This window comes from Tachyglossus aculeatus, chromosome 9, assembly GCF_015852505.1.
Source record: "Tachyglossus aculeatus isolate mTacAcu1 chromosome 9, mTacAcu1.pri, whole genome shotgun sequence".
NCBI classification, from domain to species: domain Eukaryota; kingdom Metazoa; phylum Chordata; class Mammalia; order Monotremata; family Tachyglossidae; genus Tachyglossus; species Tachyglossus aculeatus.
In genome coordinates, this window is record NC_052074.1 from 24,698,118 (window position 1) to 24,723,252 (window position 25,135).

The 25,135-nt window shown below is 41.5% G+C and overlaps 1 protein-coding gene across 2 annotated transcripts in view; it reads left to right on the plus strand.

Annotated features, from left to right (window-relative positions):
- Positions 1 to 236: 236 nt before the first annotated feature.
- The window catches only part of PPP1CB (protein phosphatase 1 catalytic subunit beta), a 45,159-nt gene continuing 20,260 nt past the window's right edge, over positions 237 to 25,135 (plus strand). Inside the window, exons 1-2 of one of the 2 annotated variants that reach the window (XM_038751923.1) lie at positions 237 to 337; positions 23,029 to 23,160. In XM_038751923.1, coding sequence (XP_038607851.1) covers positions 286 to 337; positions 23,029 to 23,160 — 184 coding nt within the window. In that variant the 5' untranslated portion in view covers positions 237 to 285. Of the gene's footprint in view, positions 338 to 21,504; positions 21,525 to 23,028; positions 23,161 to 25,135 lie in introns of those variants that run through there. The other variant, XM_038751924.1, reaches the window with a different exon arrangement.

Genomic DNA, 25,135 nt, shown 5'->3' on the forward strand with positions numbered 1-25,135 from the left:
GGGGGCGAAGTCGGGTCTGCGCCTGCGCCGCTCGGCCCGCCGTCGAGCTCGCCAGTGCTGGGCGGTGCCGGCGGGGAGGAGGTCGCGTCTGACGCGGGGCTTTTTCGTTTTGTTTTTCTTTATTTAGTGCGGGGTCGAAGCGGCCCGAGGGAAGGAAGTTGGGAAAAGGGGGACTGAGGAAACCGGGAATCGCGGGGAGGGGGGGAGGGAGGGAGGGAGGGGCGTCGAGCCGCTGCGCTAAACGCTCGTCCCCGCTGAGGGAGGGACTGCACTAGGCGCCACAAAATGGCCGACGGGGAGCTCAACGTCGACAGCCTCATCACCCGCCTGCTGGAGGGTGAGTGCCCTCAAAACCGTCAGCATCATCATCATCAATCGTATTTATTGAGCGCTCACTATGTGCAGAGCACTGTACTAAGCGCTTGGGAAGGACAAATTGGGAACATATAGAGACGGTCCCTACCCAACAGCGGGCTCACAGTCTAAGAGATCATCATCACGGTAGTAACCACCGCCGTGGTTGTTGAATGAATGAATATATATATATGCTTGTACATATTTATTACCCTGTTTATTTTACTTGGACGTATCTATTCTATTTATTTTATTTTGTTAGTATGTTTGGTTTTGTTTTCCGTCTCCCCCTTTTAGACTGTGAGCCCACTGTTGGGTAGGGACTGTCTCTAGATGTTGCCAATTTGTACTTCCCAAGCGCTTAGTACAATGCTCTGCACACAGTAAGCGCTCAATAAAGACGATTGATTGATAGTAACAACCGCGGTGGTTGTTGAATGAATGAGTGTATATATGTTTGTACATATTTATTATCCTATTTATTTTACTTGGACATATCTATTCTATTTATTTTATTCTGTTAGTGTGCTTGGTTTTGTTCTCCGTCTCCCCCTTTTAGACCGCGAGCCGGCTGTTGGGTAGGGACCCAAGCGCTTAGTCCAGTGCTCTGCACACAGTCAGCGCTCAATAAAGACGACTGATTGATAGGAACAACCGCGGTGGATTTTGAATGAATGAGTGTATATATGTTTGTACATATTTATTACCCTATTTATTTTACTTGGACATATCTATTCTATTTATTTTATTCTGTTAGTGTGCTTGGTTTTGTTCTCCGTCTCCCCCTTTTAGACCGTGAGCCCGCTGTTGGGTAGGGACTGTCTCTATATGTTGCCAACTTGGACTTCCCAAGCGCTTAGTACAGTGCTGTGCACACAGTAAGCGCTCAATAAATAGGATTGAATGAATGAATGACCGTCTCTATATGTTGCTAACTTGTACTTCCCAAGCGCTTAGTACAATGCTCTGCACACAGTAAGAGCTCAATAAAGACAATTGATTGATACTAACAACCGCGGTGGATGTTGAATGAATGAGTGTATATATGTTTGTACATATTTATTACCCTATTTATTTTACTTGGACATATCTATTCTATTTATTTTATTCTGTTAGTGTGCTTGGTTTTGTTCTCCGTCTCCCCCTTTTAGACCGCGAGCCGGCTGTTGGGTAGGGACCCAAGCGCTTAGTACAGTGCTCTGCACACAGTAAGCTCTCAATAAAGACGATTGATAGTAACAACCGCGGTGGTTGAATGAATGAATGTATATATGTTTATTTATTTATTACCCTATTTATTTTACTTGTACGTATCTATTCTATTTATTTTATTTTGTTAGTATGTTTGGTTTTGTTCTCCGTCTCCCCCTTTTAGACTGTGAGCCCAGTGTTGGGTAGGGACCGTCTCTAGATGTTGCCAACTTGGACTTCCCAAGCGCTTAGTACAGTGCCCTGCACACAGTAAGCTCTCAATAAAGACGATTGGTTGATAGTAACAACCGCGGTGGTTGAATGAATGAATGTATATATGCTTGTACATATTTATTACTTTATATTTTACTTGTACATATCTATTCTATTTATTTTATTCTGTTAGTGTGCTTGGTTTTGTTCTCCGTCTCCCCCTTTTAGAACGTGAGCCCGCTGTTGGGTAGGGACTGTCTCTATATGTTGCCAACTTGGACTTCCCAAGCGCTTAGTCCAGTGCTCTGCACACAGTAAGCGCTCAATAAATACGATTGAATGAATGAATGAATGAATGACCGTCTCCATATGTTGCCAACTTGGACTTCCCAAGCGCTTAGTACAGTGCTCTGCACACAGTAAGCGCTCAATAAAGACGATTGATTGATAGTAACAACCGCGGTGGTTGTTGAATGAATGAGTGTATATATGTTTGTACATATTTATTACCCTATTTATTTTACTTGGACATATCTATTCTATTTACTTTATTCTGTTAGTGTGCTTGGTTTTGTTCTCCGTCTCCCCCTTTTAGAACGTGAGCCCGCTGTTGGGTAGGGACTGTCTCTATATGTTGCCAACTTGGACTTCCCAAGCGCTTAGTACAGTGCTCTGCACACAGTAAGCGCTCAATAAATACGATTGAATGAATGAATGACCGTCTCTATATGTTGCCAACTTGTACTTCCCAAGCGCTTAGTCCAGTGCTCTGCACACAGTAAGCGCTCAATAAAGACGATTGATTGATAGTAACAACCGCAGTGGATGTTGAATGAGTGAGTGTATATATGCTTGTACATATTTATTACCCTATTTATTTTACTTGGACATATCTATTCTATTTATTTTATTCTGTTAGTGTGTTTGGTTTTGTTCCCCGTCTCCCCCTTTTAGACCGCGAGCCCGCTGTTGGGTAGGGACCGTCAACTTGGACTTCCCAAGCGCTTAGTACAGTGCTCTGCACACAGTAAGCGCTCAGTAAATACGATTGATTGATAGTAACAACCGCGGTGGTTGTTGAATGAATGAATGTATATATGCTTGTACATATCTATTACTCTATTTTACTTGTGCATATCTATTCTATTTATTTTATTTTGTTAGTATGTTTGGCTTTGTTCTCCGTCTCCCGCTTTTAGACTGTGAGCCCGCTGTTGGGTAGGGACCGTCTCTATATGTTGCCAACTTGGACTTCCCAAGCGCTTAGTCCAGTGCTCTGCACACAGTAAGCGCTGAATAAATACGATTGAATGAATGAATGAATAACCGTCTCTATATGTTGCCAACTTGTACTTCCCAAGCGCTTAATACAGTACTCTGCACACAGTAAGCGCTCAATAAATACGATTGATTGAATGAATGGTGGGAAGCGCTTACTATGTGCCAGGCACTGGGCTGAGGGGAAGAGGTAACCTTGAAGAGTGAGCGGGCCTCAGTTCCCCCCCCCCCACTTGTACTTCCCAAGCGCTTAGTACAGTGATCTGCACACAGTAAGCGCTCAGTAAATACGATTGATTGATTGAATGGATGAATGAACGGTGGGAAGCGCTTACTATGTGCCAGGCACTGGGTTGAGGGGAAGAGGTAACCTTGAAGAGTGCGCGGGCCTCAGTTTCCCCCCACCCCCCTGCGGTGGGGGTGGGGAGGGGGTGTCTGGGATAAACGCCTGCAGATGCAAGAGAAGATTTAAGTAATAATAATTGTGATTATTCATTACTAATAATCATCATCATGGCATTTTATTTTACTTGGACATATCTATTCTATTTATTTTACTTTGTTAATATATTTGATTTTGTTCTCTGTCTCCCCCTTCTAGCCTGTGAGCCCACTGTTGGGTAGGGGCCGTCTCTATATGTTGCCAACTTGAACTTCCCAAGCGCTTAGTACAGTGCCCTGCACACAGGAAGCACTCTATAAATACGATTGAATGAATGAATTTGTTAGGCTTCTCCTATGGGCCTGGCGCTGTAATATGTATATCACCTTTATATGTGTTTGTACATATTTATTATTCTATTTATTTATTTTACTTCTACATATTTATTATTTTATTTTGTTAGTATGTTTGTTTTGTTGTCTGTCTCCCCCTTCTAGACCGTGAGCCCGCTGTTGGGTTGGAACCGTCTCTATATGTTGCCAACTTGGACTTCCCAAGCGCTTAGTACAGTGCTGTGCACACAGTAAGCGCTCAATAAATACGATTGAGTGAATGAATGCCAGGCACTAGACTGAGGGGAAGAGGTAACCTTGAAGAGGAGGAGACGACGTGACAAATGGGGGGGGGGGGTCCCCCTTTGCGGGTAGGGATCGCCTCTGTTGCCGATTTGTCCTTCCCAATCGCTTAGTCCAGTGTTCCGCACACAGTAAGCGCTCAATAAATACGGTTGAGTGAATGAGTGTTTATCTGCTGCCGATTTGTACTTCCCGAGCGCTTACTACAGTGCTCTGCACACAGCGCTCAGTAAACGCGATTGAATGAATGCATGGGTCTATGTTGCCGATTTGTACTCTCCCAGGCGCTTAGTCCAGTGCTCTGCACACAGTAAGCGCTCAATAAATACGATTGAATGAATGAATGTCTCTGTGTTGCCGATTTGTACTTCCCGAGCGCTTAGTGCAGTGCTCTGCACACAGTAAGCGCTCAATAAATGCGATTGAATGAATGAATGTCTCAGTTGCCGATTTGTACTTCCCGAGCGCTTAGTCCAGTGCTCTGCACACAGCGCTCAATAAATGCGATTGAATGAATGAATGTTTCTGTGTTGCCGATTTGTACTTCCCCAGCGCTTAGTGCAGTGCTCTGCACACAGTAAGCGCTCAATAAATGCGATTGAATGAATGAATGTCGCAGTGTTGCCGATTTGTACTTCCCCAGCGCTTAGTACAGTGCTCTGCACATAGTAAGCGCCAAATAAATACGAATGAGTGAATGTCTATATGTTGCCGATTTGTACTTCCCAAGCACTTAGTCCAGTACTCTGCGCACAGTAAGCGCTCAGTAAAGACGATTGAATGAATGAGTGATTGTCTCTATCTGTTGCCCATTTGTACTTCCCAAGTGTTTAGTACAGTGCTCTGCACAAAGTAAGCCCTCAATAAAGACGATTGAATGAATGAACGATAGACTAACCCACCCCCCCACCCCCCGAGTCGGGGAGGCTGAGGGTCGTGGGGTAAAGAATGACCACAGGCCCCCGGGAGGGGTGGGCAACGTGTCTTTGGTCGAGAAATAATAATAGGGGTATTTGTTGATCGCTTACGATGTGGTAAGCGCTGCTCTAAGCCGCTGGGGTCCATCCAAGGTAATCAGGTTGTCCCACATGGGGCTCACGGGCTCAATCCCCATTTTACAGATGAGGGAACTGAGGCACGGAGGAGTGGAGGGACTTGCCCAAGGTTACCCAGTTAGAGCCCACGTCCTTTGACTCCCAAACCCAGGCTCTTGCCACTAAGCCACGCTGCTTCTGCAGAAAGATGTCTGTCCCCCTCCCCACCCCCCAACTGTAAGCTCGTTATGGGCGGGGAATGTGTTTATTGTTGCATCATTCATTCATTCAATCGCATTTACTGAGCGCTTACTTTGTGCAGAGCACTCAACTAAGTGCTTGGGAAGTACAAATCGGCAACATATAGAGACGCAACAACGGGCTCACAGTAAACACTCAATAAATAATAATAATAATAATAATGATGATTGTCCCCCTCTCCATCCCCCCATCTTACTTCCTTCCCTTCCCCACGGCACCTGTATATATGTATACATGTTTGTACATATTTATTACTCTATGTATTTATTTTACTTGTACATATCTATTCTATTTATTTTATTTTGTTAGTATGTTTGGTTTTGTTCTCTGTCTCCCCCTTTTAGACTGTGAGCCCACTGTTGGGTAGGGACTGTCTCTATATGTTGCCAATTTGTACTTCCCAAGCGCTTAGTACAGTGCTCTGCACATAGTAAGCGCTCAATAAATACGATTGATGGTGATGATGACAGACAACAAAACAAGTAGACAGGTGTCAGTACCATCGGGATAAATAAAATTATAGTTATATGTGCGTCATTAAGAAAAGTAGAGTAGTAAACATGTACAAGTAAAATAGAGTAGTAAATATGTACAAATATATACATCGTACTACCCCAAGCGCTTAGTACAGTGCTCCGCACACGGTAAGCACTCAATAAATAGGATTGAATGAAAGAGTGGGGAGAGACCCTGGTATTCTTGGAGGTGACCCTAAAAAGGGAGGGGTGCGGGGCGTAGGGCGGCGGAAATGAAGCCTGCTGGGGTGTGTACATGGACACACATACTGTTTATATTCCAGTTGGCCTTGGCTGCCAAACTCGTTAAATTGGGGCTGGGCTAAAACCCAGCCAACCAAGTAATGCACCACGGTTTGTTTTTAATATAGTACTTTGGAAATGAGGGCCCCAATGCACCCTAAAATCCGAGATTGGTGACTCTTGTTGACTGTGGAAAATTGTTGGCGAAAGGGGAGGCCTAAGAAAGACTCTCCCAAAAAGGGGAAGTTTAGGTATCAATATCACGGGTATACGAAGTAGGGAGAAGTTGATCGATTTTTTTTTTTTCCTTAACATTTTGGGTGTAAAGGGTCACCTTTGGAAGTAGGGGTTTCTAATTTCAAAACACTTAGTGCTTTGCACATAGTAAGCGCTTAATAAATGCCATCATTATTATTATTATCAAATCTGGGTTATTTATAGGTCTTTCTACAAAATCCGAAGGGAGGATCGTACGAATTAGTATCCCCGCTGACCCGTTTTTAGCCAGAGAAGTACAAGACTGGGACAAAATGGCATCCGAAGTTCACAGCACAGCTAACTGACGTTTTCCTGCGAGTCGGTTGAAGAACAAAGTGTTTTCTCTGCAAAAGCTTCTTTGAAGTGAAGTCTCTCAAATACAATTTACCTCAAGGATTTCCAGGGTACTCGGACCATTGTTCCGTTGCCCTCTGATTCGAAATGGGAAACTGGCAGCTGGGTTGTATCTTAAGCAGTCACTTTCACCGTCAAATTCAGCAAGTAGAAAAAAATGCATTAAGTCTTTGTAATAGTTATCTTCAGATGAGTCATCCACAAGTTGAAAGTTTTACCAATGAATATAAAGCCGACTCGCCTCCTTAACCATCAGTAATGGGAGGCCCCATGGTACCTGATATATATATATTTTTTGGGGTGCTTGGCTCTTCCCTGAAAATTTTAGTCTGCCCAATGAAATGACCACCACTTAGTTTCTTAATTTTTTTTGAGAATTTGGGGTTATTCAAGCTATGTGATAGAGTATTGCTAATTTTTTTTAGCGTGAAAGTTTGTTCTCCTTTTAAGACCTTTTTGTTAACATTGGTATATTGTAAATGCTTTGGCCTCATTTTTGTTATTGCACATACAGTTCACAAAATGAAATGGATGTACGGCTGATAACAAATTACAGTCTGATGTGTGTCAAATTTAACACAATGCTACTTGGCAACCCATGACTAAAGTTTTCTGAAAATAATGCCCCTAAATGTGAGAATGTGTCTATAAGAGCAGAATATTTTTATATTTGGAAAAAAGATGGTGCCTTTGAATTCCATTGTAGTTTTGCATATGTTAGTGTGAGCAAAATTAATGAACTAGTATTGCTTAAAATCTCAAAACTCATTTGGATTTGATCCAGTAGCAAAATTTATTTTATGAAATAAATAAAGCAGTATAAATCACTTTCTCTGCCCACTAGGACCTTCTGCTCTTAACATGGAATTAGAGGGAAAAAATGCACATGGGAAAATAAGAGTAAGCTGACTGTACAATCGAGTCTACATAAATTCATAAGTACAAACAGCATGTAAGTGATAGAGGTGATCACTCCAGGTTTTGGAAGTTAATCAGAGAAGGCTGATTGGAAGAGGTGGGATTTTTCCATGACTTTGAATGGCAGTAGACTGTGATCCGGGGGAAGGAAACTGTGACGCAACTTTCATAGGTTAAAATTAGTGTGGAGTAGTTGTAATTATTAAAGTACTTAGTGTGTGTAGAGTGCTGTACTAAACGCCGTGAAAGTACACAATATATTGGGGTTTGCAGGGAACTTCTAGAGACAAATACTATTTTTCTCAATCTAGGTCTGGAAGTCCAAAAAACTGCATTTGTCTACATCTTTAAATTTACAAGAGTATTGGCATAAATCATTCAAAAAAGATGTTGACTTTTTAAAGCTGCTTACTGATACATTATGTTTTTTGGCTGCATAAAGTGAACCAAAGGGTACAGTTTGGCCTATAAATTATTTGCCCAGAAAAAAAAAACAATATAAACTATCATCTGATTTGGTTTTATAGGATATGTCACTTCGTCTGAGGTTTTTCCCCTTTTGTACGTGAATTAAATGTAAATGAGCAATGGCACCCTTACAGTAGTTGCATTTTATGACACTAGTTTTGTACTTATCTATCTTGGAGATTCTTGGCACCTAATATCTTTTGTAGGGGTTTTTGTTCTTTTTGATGTGCTTTTAGATCCGTAAGACGGTGTTGGGTGCAGTGTGTCAAAATCAATTCATTCATTATCATTACCCTATTGAGTTTTAAGTGTATATTTTCCCTAGACAATATTTTAAGTCTTACTAGGATTATAAATTTAGTGCCTTTAATAATTTTAGTTCTCCCCTTTCCCTTTAAAGCTCATCTCTTTACTAATCACCTGACTACTTAGCCTGTGGTCACCTGATTTTTGTTTACCTGGGGAGGGGCTTCCTAATAGAACTTTCCTACGCCGAATCCCCATGGTTTTAAAATGATCCTGTACTCATCCATTTAGTGTACTGGCCGGGCAGATTTTTGCTCAAAGAGGGGATTTTTGAGAGGAGGATTAACCCATGTTTAGAAAGGCGGGAAGGGATAGGATCCTTTTGTTTTCCTTGAATTATGAAGGCCGGACAGGCAATGAGTAGTCTTTAATTTCACCACAAATCTAAGCTTAAACATTGTAATATAAAAATATAGCACAAATGGATATTTTATAGGAACTCAGTTTGAATGTGGGAACCAGGCTGCATTCATGTTGCCCATTTGAGCCAGCCTTGAGCCATATGAGTCTTTAAAAATGAATTCTTAGGATTACCAGGAGAAAGTAGGAAAATGTGAGATGAAATTAACTGAAGGCCCTCGTCAGCTCTAGGCCTTCTTAGTGGGCGGTTTAGGGGAATACCAGCCTCTATCAGAAAATTCTCTCTAGATCAGTGGTTTTCAACTAGTGTTGTAGAGGCTACTTCCAGATGGGCTCTGATTTTACTGCATCACTCGTCAGAGGATGAGCTAGTTACTAACCTCAGGCATTTACCTGAAAGCTGCATGGTAAAATCAAAGATGGGCTTGTCCCGAATGGCAGTAAATGGGGAAGCGTTGTTGCCCTGGAAGAAATGGCGCCTGTTGCTGGGAGGCAGCACCTTTGAGGAGGGGAGAGCCTTAGGCAAGCACACTCAGTTTTGGCTAGATGTTGTAAGGAGTTGGGAGAGTTAAACAATGCAAGCCTGTTTGGATTCAGTGCATCGAGTTGTTGGAAGAAACGGCTTGTACACATGCACATAGCGTTTGGACGGGTGAGTACCGCACAATTTCTTTACTGCAGGGTTTTGCAGGAATGTACTTTCCGTGATATAGGCCTGAATGATGTTGGTGGAATGTAGAATATTAACAGATATGTTAATGTGTCTCCTAAGTGGCTAGTATTTGTCCTTTATTACTCTGCTCCTAAGACTTCCCCTTCTTGGTTGTCCCTCTCCTAAAATTTTGCTTGAACATTTTTTATGTGTGCATTTTGCTGGAGCTTGTTTTCTTAATGGACGCACCGAGGATTGTAAATGTGTGATATGTGGGTGGCTCCATCTCCGTCAGGTCAAATTCAACTCCTAAGAGCTATATTCCTGAGTCTCAAGTAGGGCTGGGTCCCAGATTTTAACAAGGCATATATCTATTTCTTGCAGTTCCCTCATGGTCCTGTTCACTCCCATGTCTGAGATGAGATGCCTGTTGCGAAAGAATATAAGAATGATTTTCCCATTTAAGCAACGACCTTCTTGATTATTAGTCTAAATTAGCATTTTTTCATTTAGAAACTCTAACTTTTTGATTTAACTTTTTAAAATAGTACATCAGACTGCATTATGATGTCAGTCCACAACAGTATTTGAGTGTCCTTGTGTGTAGGGTACCACTTTTAGTGCTTTAGGGAGCTAAAGATCACCAGGTCGCTGCCCTTGTCCTTAGAATCTAATAATTGCACTATTTACATGCAGGCAATTATACCAAAAGACAAGAAACAAACAGTATTTGAAGGAAATGGAGTTAGAAACAAAACCTAGCCCCAACATGAACTTAAGCTGTATAAGAACTCATTCCAAATCATTAGTACTTTCCTAGAAAGACTTAATGGCTTCCCTATTCCTTCCTATCTCCCCTCCGCTTATTGAGGAAGGAACCTGTGCATTGTTTTGTCCCTGTATATCTCTTTTTTGGAGTTGGGAGGAGATGAGAGTTCACAAAAGCCTTTGGGAATCTTTCCAGGGAATAGACTCCCTAATTCTCAAGCTTTTCCACTGCAGAGGTTCTATTCTGGGGAGGGCATTTAATAAAAAGTACTCAGAGGGCTATGCAGTAAGAAGATAATGCAGTTTCTGCCTTTACATGACTAGGCATATTTTATAAAGGGAAGAGTAACAGAAGTACAAAATAAAGAAAATAAGCTTTTAAGCTTTGAAATAAGTTTCATTGTTGAAGTTGCATTTCAGGTTTTTGGCTTTGCAGCATTTTAAACAAAGATTTCCAATTTTTCCAAATCCAAGCCTAGTAAGGCACCGGGGTGGGGGAATGGCCTGAATTTTTGTTAGGGAAGAAGAGTGGTGCTCAGGAAAGTTGTATTGCCCACAAACTGCCCTAGGTTTGCTAATGATTAAAGAGCAAGTTTAAAAGAAAAAAAATTAGTTTTGGCATTTCAGGTAACTACTTTTTAACCTTTACGTGTATATTGGGTGTAATGTGTATGGATTTCCTGCGTAATGATTCATTTAGGGCAAACAAGTAATTTGAATGCTATTAAATCCTTAATAACACGGATGGTGTTTAAGCGCTTACTATGTGCAAAGCACTGTTCTAAGCGCTGGGGAGGATACAAGGTGATCAGGTTGTCCCAGGTGGGGCTCACAGTCTTCATCCCCATTTTACAGATGAGGTAACTGAGGCACAGAGAAGTGAAGTGACTTGCTCCAAGTCACACAGCTGACAATTGGCAGAGTCCGGATTTGAACCCATGACCTCTGACTCCAAAGCCCGTGCTCTTTCCACTGAGCCACTCTGCTTCTCTAGATGAATTAACATATGAATTATTAGATATCAGTATATAGGGTAGGAAGAAAACACAAAAAAGTTGACCCTAAACACAGGGCCGTAAACACACAAATAGTACCAGGTCCATTCAGTTCAATTCGAAGAAACATTTTTGCCAGATTCACGAGTGTTTGGTTGTCTCCTGGCACAACCTAATCTTGAGTAAAGGAGGAGTGGCCAATTGCAGTGAGCATTTAGCTATTTTTAATGGGGATAGCAGTGTCGAAACTGTTTTGATTAAACTCATCCTGTTTTTGGGGTACTTTAAAAAAAATATCAAACAGTAGCATAGTTCAGTATATCGATTCCCGTTGAGTCACTTCTGACCGCAAGGCTTCTCACCTGCAGGCCCAGTCGGCCTAACCCCTTCCCCAGAGAAACAGGTCACCTGAGTAGAATTTAAGGCAAAAAAAAAAAATGTAGCCCCCGAGCTTCCCTTTTTCCCTTGGCCTTTGGGGTTCAATTTTTTTGGTAATTTTGGTTTTCCAGACCTGTTGCTTGTAAGGATGTCTTGTGCTCCCTGTGCCCCCTGCTGGATAGTAAGTGAAATATTGCTCCCTTAAGGTTTATAGAATTGACCACTGAAGTAGCTGATTTAAAGACAAAGGGAATTTGGGCGAAAAGAGAAGGGATTGCAGGGTTGGGGGGATCAGGGAGCCTAGGAGTCTGGCCTTCTAGACTGTGAGCCCGCTGTTGGGTAGGGACTGTCTCTATATGTTGCCGACTTATAAGAATAATAATAATAATAATAATAATAATGGTATTTGTTAAGCGCTTACTATGTGCAAAGCACTGTTCTAAGCGCTGGGGAGGTAACAAGGTAATCAGGTTGCCCCATGGGGGGTTCACAGTCTTAATCCCCATTTTACAGATGAGGTAACTGGGGCACCGAGAAGTGAAGTGACTTGCCCAGAGTCACACAGCTGACAATTGGTGGAGCGGGGATTTGACCCCCTGACCTCTGACTCCAAAGCCCGGGCTCTTTCCACTGAGCCACGCTGCTTATACTTCCCAAGCGCTTAGTACAGTGCTCTGCACACAGTAAGCGCTCAGTAAATGCGATTGACTGATTAGCTCAGAGAGAAGCCGACTTCTGAGGAGAGCAGCGCATCTGGTGATGAAGGTTGTAAGATTAGGGTCTACTGGGTGCTATATAACACCATGGAGAGGAACAAGGGACATGCCATATGTTTCAACTAGTAGGAAATATTTGGCTGTTAATTTCGTAAACTGAGTAGAGGGGAAGAAAAGGAACAAGCTAAAGGGACCTACTGCTCTAGTTAGTAATAGTAATAATGATGGCATATGTGCAAAGCACTGTTCTAAGTGCTGGGGAGGTTACAAGGTGATCAGGTTGTCTGGGGGCGGGAGGGGCTCACAGCCTTAATCCCCATTTTACAGATGAGGGAACTGAGGCACAGAGAAGTTAAGTGACTTGCCCAAAGTCACACAGCCGACAATTGGCGGAGCCGAGATTGGAACCCATGACCCCGACTCCAAAGCCCGGACTTTTTCCACTGAGCCACGCCACTTCTCGTTTCTCTAGTAGCATTTGTGTGTTGGTTAAAACTTATTTTAGAATTTAAGTTTTGTGTATTTGACTGTTTTTGCACCTTGCCTAATATTTTGCCATTTGCTATAAGTAGAGCAGTTTGCTCTTCAGGAATGAATTGTATCCAAAATTTAGTCTGGCGTTCTTCAGGATTCTCATTTTATCCATCTACTTCTTGTTAGCGAAACTAATTTTGGCAGTCATGGAAAATTGCTTTTCTGTGTTTGAGTGATACTGAGTTTTGGAAGATGTTCTAAAATTCAGATTGTATTGCTTAATTTATATGAGCACTTGGAAGTTGGGACTGGTTATCACGAATCCTGCTTTCCGTTTTCGTGCTTTTGATTCACTCTAACTTTTGTCATTTCTCTGTTGCTTTTGAGCTGTGTGTAAAGTTCCTTTTGGTCAAAAGCCAATGTTGAAGTGCAGAGTATTTTGTTTTGCTGTTAGTAGTAGTACCCAGGCATGCTCATTATTTTGAAGAAAATGATTTCTATAAGCAGCTGAAAGCCCTTCTGCTCTTCACGATAGTTTGCTTTAGGTGGAGCAAAAATTTACTAGGATTTCGGCAGATTCTTCCAGGTGTAACATTTGTATTCTTTAAAACATTGATTAGCATCCTGAAGCCAAGATAGTAAATACTTGTATGTTCTCGGAGGAAAAAAACAATTTCTAATTAACCAAAGTTCACAGATTTGTTCATAGCCCCTCCCTTGCAATTACCACTGTTTTATCACCCTTGCTATAACCTCCTGGGACTATTTGCTTAAGTGCTTATTGTGTGTGACACTGGGACAGATAAAAAATAATCTGGTAAAACATAGCCATTGCCCTAGTAATTTACAATGTGTGGTACATTTTAAGATAAGGAAACCAAGGCGCAGAGATTGTGATTTGACTAAAATCAGCCAGTAGGTCAGTGGTAGAACTTAGACTAAGCACTTAGTACAGTGCTCTGAACACAGTAAGTGCTCAGTAGATGCGGTTGAGTGAATGACTAGAACCCAGATCCCATGCTCATAAAGTGTCGGTCACCACCCTTTTTTTCCCCTCTTTATCCTTAGAGTCATTTACGGACTAGGGATTATGTCTAAATTCTCACCCATGTATTTTTTCCCCCAAAGTGCCTTGCACACAGGTGCTTAACACTCATTACTACTGTTATTGGGCCATGCTGACGTTTTTTCTTGAGTCAAGTTTGTCTTGAATTTAGAAGCTCTTCTGGAAGATTATTTTCATAGACACGGGCACACATACAAAACTACATAATAAAATCAAATATGACTAGTTTTACTAAAATGTGAGTGTTCTTGCAAAACCCCCCACTAAGGAAAATTTGCATTCTAGAACTCACTGTGTCCAGCACTGTGCATATACATAGTGTGCACAAGCATTTTTTTCTGCTACCATGGCAACTGTATTCAGACAGGCTTAAGTTGTTGAACATTCCCCAATTCCCTAGCAATGCTTTGCCCCAAAGGTTTAGTGAAAACATTGATTCTGACAAAATAAAGTGTACTTGCTAAGTATCTCTCCCCTTTTTTATGCTTTTGAGTAAACACTTAGGGATGAGCATGGTTTTAGCCAAGAAACCAATACCAGTCTTTAGCAAGATTTCTATTATTCAGTCACCATACAAAGTTGCATAGTTTCAAACTTTAAACTTGGCAAAGGTAACATTTATTTCACAGTTTGGAGTACTCAAATGAACAGATGATTTTTATATGTGTGTGTATTTATATATTACAGCATCACTGTCATTTGGGCTAGAAAATCTACTTCTAATTTCTATTTTCATAGTAAACTAGTCACAAAGATAATAAAATTGATTTTTAAAAAGCAGAATAGAGTGAAGAAAAATTAGCTGTTACATATTGGCGTCATAGAGCCGGCCAGCTTGTTCTATCTAATACAACAGTGATCACTTTGAAGGAACATTTTGAAAGCAAACATTGACTAACAGAATCCCTAATCTCAGATATTAAACTGCAAGATCTAGACAATATACTCAGCTATACATGAACAGTTGCAGAAAATCTAAATCCAGGGTAACTTGGACTAAGCACATAACTGACGTTCTTTTGGAGTGAAACTAAAGCAGGACAGTGGCAAAATGTTTTGACCCTTACTAAGAACCTTACTACTTGTAAGCTATAAATCTTATGTCTTCTAGCCTGTTCTTCTATCTGTGAATACTACTGAAGCCTGAGAAGTAGCGTGGCCTAGTGGGAAAAGCCTGGGCTTGTGAGTCAGAGGGCCTGTGTTTTAATTCCAGTTCTGCCAAATGGTTGTGTGACCTTGGGCAAGTCACTGAACTTCATCGTGCCTCAGTTCTCCTGTTGTCCCTCCTGCTTTGGCTGTGAGCCCTATGTGGAACAGGGACTGTGTCCAGATTCACCTGTATCTACCCCAGTGTTTGGCAGAGTAAGCACTAACAAATGCCATTTAAAAAAAAAATAGTTAGCAGCCAGGGTAAAATCCTTTCTATTCCCTTTAGTCAACTATCAGTAGCATTGTCTTCATAAAGAGAGGACAACTTCAACTCTGGGAGAGGAGATTCCACAACCTACCGGGGTAACCAACAAATGCCATATTTTGAAAATGTGTTGGAACACAAAGATGTTCGGTGGTTTTAGTACTCAACTTTGTTACATGCGTACTGTCACCTAACTTGTCACTACCTTCACAGCAGTATTCTCCATTCCTCTTTGTCATTATACATTATTCTCGTCCCTCCCCCAAGCCCTTTGCTCAGGCTGCCCTGCAATCATGAGCCTCCCTCCGTCAAATCACATTTGTCTCGTATTTTAAATCGTCGTTTAAAGACCTCTTCCAGGAATCTTTCCCAGGTTAATAGAGGTGAATCATAGAATCACAAGCTCAGTTTCCAGCTGATATCTGTCTATCTGGAACCAAAGAAGCTATATCTGTAGAGTGTCTCTAAAGACTTCTGGGTCAAGCAGGTGGGGTTCAACAAATGGTGGTTGCTCCAACCACTCTAGTGAGTCACTTCTGGAGAATAATTTAATCCAGAAGGACTGTGGTCCTGTTTGTTTGGAATTAATGAGATCTGTATCCCATTATATTTGGAACTCTCTATGTAGGCTTTTGCTTTGAAATTCTGTGTATTTGTTATGTTATGCCTCCTCGTTGATGCTGTGAATATTTTTAAGTACAATTTCTTCTTGCTTATCCCCTTTGATATGGTGAACTTCAGAAGGTATGGGAAGCCTCCCATCAAGTATAAGGGAATTTCCAAGGCTGCAATACTGTACATAACCCAGAAGAAGCAATATTTTATTGGCTGCTTCCTGCTGGTCTGGTTTCTTCCAGTCTCACTGGGATGAATCACGTTGGTCTGCCTTTAGCGACTGGGATCAGACTCAGATCTTTACCCTTCAGAATGATAGTAACTCTAGATTACCGGGGGTAATTGCAGAACAGGATGGAAAGTCTGAGGAAATACTTCTTTCTTAGTACCTATCTCAGTACGTGACCTCCTTAGATCACTGATGGGGGAGGGGGACGGGGGAAATGGAATGTCGAGTTTGTGCTCCCTCCTGAAACGTGTCATAGTTGTGAAGCCAATAGGAGTCACTACCCACAAGATTCATTTTATATCCTTTTAAGATTTCTGATAAAAAAAAATCCTTCATGTCATTTGAGGTCTGGTAGGAATGAGGCTGTCAAGTGCAGTGTGATATTTCAAGGAAATAAGTTTATTTATCCTAGAATGGTTTGCGTGCTTGACGGACACTATATTAAGGAAAACCATGGACCCACATAAAGCCTTCTTCTGTCATTGAGTTCTGTCTTCACAGATGCATGTTGTCAGAATGATCCATAATTCTGCCTTGCAGTTCTAAAATGGTGTAGTGAAAACATGCATTTAAAGGAAAACTGCCTATATTTCTCTATATAGTAGAAGTTTTATATGGGTAACTACCTCTGGATAGAAGATGACTCCCAGGAGCAATTGTCTTGGAGAAGTAGGTCCTGAAAGGAGATGTAGCAGGAACAAGAGTAAGGGGAAGGAAGTAGTGGGGAACAGGAGGAGGTTTCTGGGGAAGCAGGAGGACAGGATACCGTAAGGACTTTGGGATCGATGGGGGAAGCCAGCCTCTGGGGAAAATGCTAAACTGTGGGAGAAGCAGTGACAGACAGGGGAAGAGATCTCACCCAAGGCACAGACAAAATACTGCAGCTGATTTTTAAATAAAGCTATTTAGAATGACTTATTTTTGTATTCCTGAAACAAAATGACACTATTTCACAATCTGTTTTTTCATTAACAAATTTTCAAAATTCTGGATTATTGGGGTTTTTATCATTTGGGTGAATGTGGAAGTGGTTTGTATAACCCTGATATAAGGTAGGGGTCTCCATTTTGGATATAGAATAATTAGAACAATAGTCACCATTTTAACCTGTCTATATGTAACCTAATATACCGGCTCTTCCGTAGAACAGTGCATCACACATATTAAGTGCTTAACAAATACCATTATGATTATTTCTATTCCTTACATTCCCTGTATTTCTTGAGTAGCTTCATCCTCAGTCTACACTGCCTAAAAGCCCCTCCACATCCTTTCTTTTCCAGTTCTCCTCTGCCTGGGAGTATTGAGTAGCAATAGAACAAAGTGGTGCTAGTATTACTCCCAAGATGGAACTGACTTAGGGTTCTTGACTAAAATAGGTTTGTGAAATTTTGCCAGGTATCTAAGGTAGTCTAGGTTTGGATGGCCTTTTTTTAGAACGTCATCTCCACATGCAGCAGCTCCAAACTAAAAACAATTATCAAGCTTTGGGACTCGGAGGACAAGCATGTTGTCGAATAATAAGCAGGTAAAGTGGAATCAGTTGGCATCCTTTCAGAAAACCCATCGTATGAGGTATGAGTCTTGCTACAAAATTCCTAACCAAGCTGACGATATTGTTAAACTTGGCCTTGCCATAAATACCTTGTGCAGCTGCTTGAACTATTTGACCTACATCAACCACGAACTATTCTTAACATGTGGAATGACAAGAGTGATTCTAGAATATAGTCCATCAACATTGAGGACTGCTCTACCAACAACTGAAAAGGACCTGTTCACCTGAAAAGATGGAAGTTAATAGGATACTTGCTGAAGTGGGGAAATTGCAAGCAGGATGAATTAAGAAAATTGTATAAAAATTAACCGTGACACATCCTCAGGCAATTTCAACATAACTGGAAAGCTGGAAAACAATAGCAGCAACTCCAGCAAAGCTATTTGGCTAGTGGGCGGGGTGGTGGCAAATCTGCAAACAATCAAGCAGTGGTATTTGAGTGCTTACTGCGTGCAGGGCACTGTACTAAGCACTTACAGCAGAGTTGGTAGAAACAGTCCCAGCCCACAAGGAATTTGCAGTTTATAGGGGCAGACATTAAAATGTTTTCGTTAGATAAATTATGCATTCATGGTGGTTATGGTCCACCAAACCAACATAAGAGTTATGACAAATAAGATCTTATCGTACACGAAAGAGTTGAATTCCTTCACCAATATAAAACTGTCCAATAACATGTGAAAGGAATACATGCTGACATGCTCAGGAAATGGGAGGTACCAGTTAGTCGTCTTTCTAATCGTTTTAAGAATCAGGGCTGAACAGGAAGGGATTTTTTTTTTATAATCACAGAAGAAGCTCAGGTAAAGTTCCTCTGAAGTACACAGGAAGGCTTCCCAGACACTTAATACAATGCATTGCACCCAGGCAGTGCTCAACAAATAACACTACTCTTGTGACCTCAGCACAGGGAAAGTTTATCCTGGTTGTAGTCAGAGGACTGTTTGATCAGATGAGGCAGTAACCTTGGGCTAAAACTTAGTAGTTTCTCTTAACAGCAATGCACCTGGTAGGAAAAGGCAAATCATTCTCTGTCCCAGAGATGCATTCTTGACAAGGACTGGTGAACTTCTCCAGAATGAACTGATTGAGATTGCCCTTGTATGTAAAGAGTATATCTAAAATGTCAATTAATAGAACTTTGGCAAGGTGCCAGATGACCCAGCTGTTATTTGTTATATGATTTAATGATGTCCATCCAATAGAGATAACCATATATTGGCACAGTTTTTTGAAAGATTATTATTATTTTGAACAATGAGTGGGAATGGGGTATATTTTTGCGTTTGCATAAAACCATGCTGGAAGGTTGTGAAAAGTTAGTAAGAGGCTTATGTTCAGCCATGGGTAATTGTAAAAATGATACTGTGAGTTGGGACACATAGAAGTATGGTCTGTTGGGAAGAGCGTGAGTCTGGTAATAATAATAATAATGGCATTTATTAAGTGCTTACTATATGCAAAGCACTGTTCTAAGTGCTGGGGAGGTTACAAGGTGATCAGGTTGTCCCATGGGGGGCTCACAGCCTTAATCCCCATTTTACAGATGAGGTAACTGAGGCACAGAGAAGTTAAGTGACTTGCCCAAAGTCACACAGCTGTCAAGTGGAGGAACCGGGATTGGAACTCATGACCTCTGACTCCAAAGCCCAGGCTCTTTCCACTGAGCCACGCTGCTTCTCTATATAGACCTGGGTTTTAATGCCCACCCCGCCATGTAGCTTCTCGAGACCTTTGACAAGTCACTTAACTTCTGTGCCTCATCTGCAAAATGGTATTCACTCCCTGTACTTCCTCCTACTTAAACTGTGAGCCCCATGTGGAACCTGATTATCTTGTATCATACTACACTGCTCGGCACATAGTAAGAGCCTAACAAATATCAGTTATAATTGTTTTTCTGGAGGGTGCCCTTGAGAAAGCAGAACCGTTTTTGAGAAGCCCATAGTTGATATAAGCTGGAAATATACAGGAATTCCACCTTTATGACAGTTTTATTGAAATTTGCTCATTTTGAGGTAATGCTCTGGTTTGAGAGCATTGCAAAGCTTAGTTCGGCTCCCTCACCCCCTTTACCTTCTCATCAATCTTTGAAATATTTTGACTGACTTGACTGGAAAGATTAAAGCTTATTTCACTGTAGCATCAGATATGACAGATCTCTTCTCAGTAGCATAAAGTGCCTTTTGTCTCTTGGATCCAGTGCTTAGAACAGTGCTTCCAGCACTTAGAACAGTGCTTTGCACATAGTAAGCGCCTAACAAATACCATCACTATTATTATGTGAAAGATAACATTTAAAAAAAATAGGTGCTTTCCATTCACATAAAATCTAGTGAAAAAACCTTTATCACTGCTATATGCTTTGCTGTTTGTGAGATATTAAATTATATTTTGCTTAATTTGGGGGGCCTTGAACACAGTGCATTTTATTTTCCGTTTTTATTTAGTGCACTTTCTCTTAGTGTTGTTTTCGTGGAACTAATTTAAAGTGCTGACACATAGTACTAGTCCTCTCGTTGCAATTTTAGGGATTCTGTGAAACTGACCCATTTAATGGGCAATAGGGAATTGGGTTTTTGAGATTTCAGGGTTCATGACTCATTTTGGAAATGGCAATAAAAGTATAGCACATATTTAAAATGGGTAATCTTATGTATTATCTGTCGCTAAGTTGTGGGCCTCGAAATTAATTTCTGCCTTTATAGCTATTGTTTGTGTATAAGCTGAGCTTGGTCTTTCCTGGTGTCTGTTCTTATTTCTTTTTCTGACCATCTTTTTAAATCTCTCTCAAAATTGAATTGTACTTCATGGAAATGGAGCAGAACACAGTGTGAATATTTACTAAGTACCCAGAGTCTAAAGGAAATGAGGTCTGTGTCAATAAAACCACTTTTCTCTCTCTCCCAGAACCCCTGGTGTTATCCTCAATTTCCCACTGACTCTTAGCTCTCACATTCAGTCTGCTGCAAAATCCTGCTGATTCTTTATTACTTTATTTTCTCTCTGCTACCATCTTTGGGGAAGCTCAGGTCATAGGGCTAGCTGATGGCCTTCATACCAGGTCGTCTATTCTACTGCTCCGCAGCTAACACTTGGCTCCTCCCAAGCAAATAATACCTTGCTATCACCTCTCCTTTCTCCATCCCCTCATTCTCATTATAGCTCCTGACCTGGAATTCCCTCCTTCCCCATGTTCAAACCCCTCCTAAAATCCCACTTCCTACAACAAGCCTTCCCCAGTCAATTCCCAGCACCCAAATCACATCGTATCTCACCTTCTATCTCTAGTACTTCCCATCCTCAGCCTGCGCGTGTATGTGTGTACACACAATTATCTAGTCGGTTACTTTGATTACTAAATTTGTAAAGGTTTTTATATGTGTCTCCCTCCTGTTAGGGTACAGTCCCTGTGGGAAAGAAAAATGTCTCTTCATTCCTTTGAACCTTCCCAAGCACAGAATATAGTGCACTGCACTCAGTGAATGCTCAGATAAAGTTACAACTTGTGTTTTGAGTCACTCCTGATTGTATTTGCTGTGATCTTTGCCTCAAGTGGTGTAGCTCAGCGGATTATGGATTATGGCAGGGTCTCTAACCCTTTACTGGACTTTGTCTTCTGAGTTGAGCAGGAACCAGGGAAGTGGAAGCCTTCCTGTAATGGAGGGAACTCTACTTCAGGCCGAAGTTCCTCCCTGAGCCTATTTACCTCAGTTTTCTCCAGGAATAATGGGAATCAGTGGATGACTGTAGATTGGAGAGCTTTGGCATTGGCCAACTCTCTGCTGGATCTTCTTTTAGTCTCTGAGTTGACTAATGGACCAAGAAGGTGGAAAATTTTCCATGCCCTTAGCCAGCTTACCTAAGTTCAAGCTTTTCCACTTATGAAGTAAGTTTGCACCTGCCTCCATCTCCTAGATCTACCATCCCCCACTTCCTTTGGCATGACCATTTCTCTATATAATCCTCTGAGAAGGAATGCCAGGCAAGGTGTCCTATGCTACTATTTTTGTCCTGAAAGTATTTAACAGAAAAAGGGCTGGAGTCTCATGCCCTTGAGTCCTGCCTGGAGCACTTACTCAAAGGTACTTCCCTGGTTTAGTCATACTGTAGTTGGGAACAAAAGTGCTTAACCCTTTTCTAATTCCCCACTGGGACAACTGGAGCTGGAAGGGAGTTTATCAATATTAATTTTGTCAATGTAGGAAAAAGGTAGAGAGGCCTTTTGGGTCCTCCATAAGCAAGAAAGAAAGTGAACTACCATAAGATTCTCCTGCCTGTGCAGGATTTTATCATCCTTTCCTACTCTTACCAATGATTAAGATGACAGTGTGTGCAAGGCTAAGATCTGACCAGGGAGAACTTTTGTGAGTCTAAATATTATTTGGGGTGGGTTTTTTTAAAAAAAAAACAAAAACAAAACCCTCATTCTGCAAGATCTGCATTATATCCAAGGCCTTTTTTTGTGGCATTTAACTGCCTGCTATGTTTCAAACACTATTCTAAGCACTGAGGTAGATGCAAGTTAATTAGGTCAGACACAAGTCCCTGTCCTGCATGGGGCTCACAGTCTAAGTAGCGGGGAGAACAGCAGGTATAATAATAATAATAATGTTGGTATTTAAGCGCTTACTATGTGCAAAGCACTGTTCTAAGCACTGGGGGAATACAAGGAGATGAGGTTGTCCCATGTGGGGCTCACAGTCTTAATCCCCATTTTACAGATGAGGGAACTGAGGCCCAGAGAAGTGAAGTGACTCACCCAAGGTTACACAGCAGACATGTGGGGGAGCTGGGATTCAAACCCATGACCTCTGACTCCCAAGCTCGCGCTCTTTCCATTGAGCCATGCTTCTTCTCATTTTATCCCCATTTTACAGTTGAGGAAACTGAGGCACAGAGAAGTTAAGTGACTTGCCCAAGGTCACATAGCAAGCAGTTGGCAGAGCTGGGGTTAGAACCCAGGTCCTTCTGACCCCCAAGCCCATGCTCTCTCCACTAGGCCATGCTGCTTCTTGGAAGAGCTAGATCATAGAGCAAGAACTTGAGAATTTAAGGGTTGAGAAGTGTAAATACTGTATTATGCTAAAAAATGGATCTTGGTTTTGGGGAAAATTTTCTGATGTATACTTCATGGCTATTTGAATAACAAGATAATTGTTTTAGACTAAGATAAATGAATGTTATGTGTTTTTTATTTGCCCAATATAATAGAGGAAAATGTACAAGTTTTCGATAACTTAAGTCTTATATTGAGGCTATCATTTAAAGAAAATGTAGCACCTGAATCATCTCATGCCTGTCCCTTTATTCTTAAACATGTCTGCTTTAAGGAGAAAAAGCACTGAAATACAATGAAATATTACTAAAATTTTCTTTTTCTTATTTTACAGTGAGAGGATGTCGTCCTGGGAAGATCGTGCAGATGACTGAAGCAGAAGTCCGAGGCTTATGCATAAAATCTCGAGAGATCTTTCTCAGCCAGCCTATTCTCTTAGAATTGGAGGCCCCCCTGAAAATTTGTGGTAAGTAAAATGCTTGGGTAGACTTTTGGCCTCCGTGACCCACACCTCATTATTGTGGGTGGAGAGAAAGCAGCCAGGGGTAGGGGAACATCTGCTGGGGTTAGTAGCAGTGGTGAAGGTTTCTGACTCAAGAACCACCTATGGCATCCTGGGGGTTGAACGGGCTCGGTAGGAGTCCTGAAAATAGCTACTTATCATGGGTGATGAAGATCACAGCAGCTACCCTGGCAACCACCGGCTGGCCTATCAATCCAGTGGTATTTATTGAGCGCTTACTGTGTGCAGAGCACTGTTCTGAGTGCTTAGGGGAGTATAATACACTAGAGATAGTAGACACAATCCCTGCCCACAACAGGCTTACAGCGTCGGCATGGTGACTTTGACCATGAATGGCTTGTGTGTATATAACATTTTAGGGGAACTTTGCAATATGCTACCCTTCTACCCATTGCATTCAGTCCCTCAGCGGGCCCGTGACTGTGCACCGTACAGCCCATTAGTAATATAATCAGTTGTTCCTGCAGGTTTTTGGTCCTGCAGCCTTTGTGACTGACCTGGAACTCATCCGCTATTACTGTGGGAGGCTTCAGCAACATTATTTTTGGATTTTTCTAAGCAAGTAAAGTAGTTTGTAAGAAACCTAGACTTAAATGAGCTTTGGCAGTTCTGATTCAGTTTTTTTACTAAATTAAAAGAGCCCCATACTCATCAAATTTCAGATGCTTTAATTGCCATATTATGAAATTCTGGGATTGTTACTATGTGTACTTTCATAAGCAAAGCATTAGAACAGCCAATGTTTAGGTGGAATGTGACGCATGCCACTTTTTTTTTTCCCACTGTTTACGTGCCCTGGATCAGGTAAGCCATTTAACTGGGTGTAAAGAGCCGATTTTAGTAGTCTGTGCTGTGGTGACAAGTATTAATGTTTCTTTAATTCTGGAACTCATGTTTGCACTTATTTTTAGGCTTTTTATAAAGATGAAATGTCAGGTTTTGACTGCTGCAAAAACAATGCCTGTAACACTGAGATCCCATTTAGAAATTACAATTTATGCTAGGTTATTTTTTTTTGCAATTTAACTGCAGCATAAGAACCTGACCGGTTATTTTGGATTTTACTACCAGATTTTAAGCCGCTGACATTAAAGCCGTAGCCATTAAAGATATCTTGCATAAAACTCGAATGTATACCCATCTTTCTGATGCGTGGCCCTGGGGAGACACCCTGAGGTGTCCCCAGAATGATTGCCTTATCTGATTCCGGTTCAGAAGAGAACAAGAAGAGTTGGTGTGTCCCCCAATCCCAACAAGAATGGGTAATCTGCTTTTTCAGCCCAGCCTTCTACCCTCTCCCTCTCTTCTCCCTTCTTCCCCCCCCAAAAAACTATGCCCCACTTAATGCAGTTCCTTGTCAGGGAAAGGGCCACCTTTCTTTCCATTCCTTTTAAAGAATCTACACTCACATCGCACTTTTCCTTTTATAGTCATGTTTTGCGGGAGAGCATGAACCCAGTTGCCATGCCATAAGGTTCCACTTGTCTGAATTTTGCATTTTCTCTGACATTTACCTCAGACAGGACTGACATTTGAAAGAAGCATGACTCCTTTACCTTTGCTGCTGTGATTACACACTAGCATCCCTGCTAGTCAGGGGTTGCAGCTGGTAGATCTTTACATTCATCATCAATCGTATTTATTGAGCGCTTACTATGTGCAGAGCACTGTACTAAGCGCTTGGGAAGTACAAGTTGGCAACATATAGAGACAGTCCCTACCCAACAGTGGGCTCACAGTCTAAAAGGGGGAGACAGAGAACAAAACCAAACATACTAACAAAATAAAATAGACTAGATATGTACAAGTAAAATAAATAAATAAATAAGTAGAGTAACAAATATGTACAAACATATATACAGGTGCTGTGGGGAAGGGAAGGAGGTAAGATGGGGGGATGGGGAGGGGGACGAGGGGG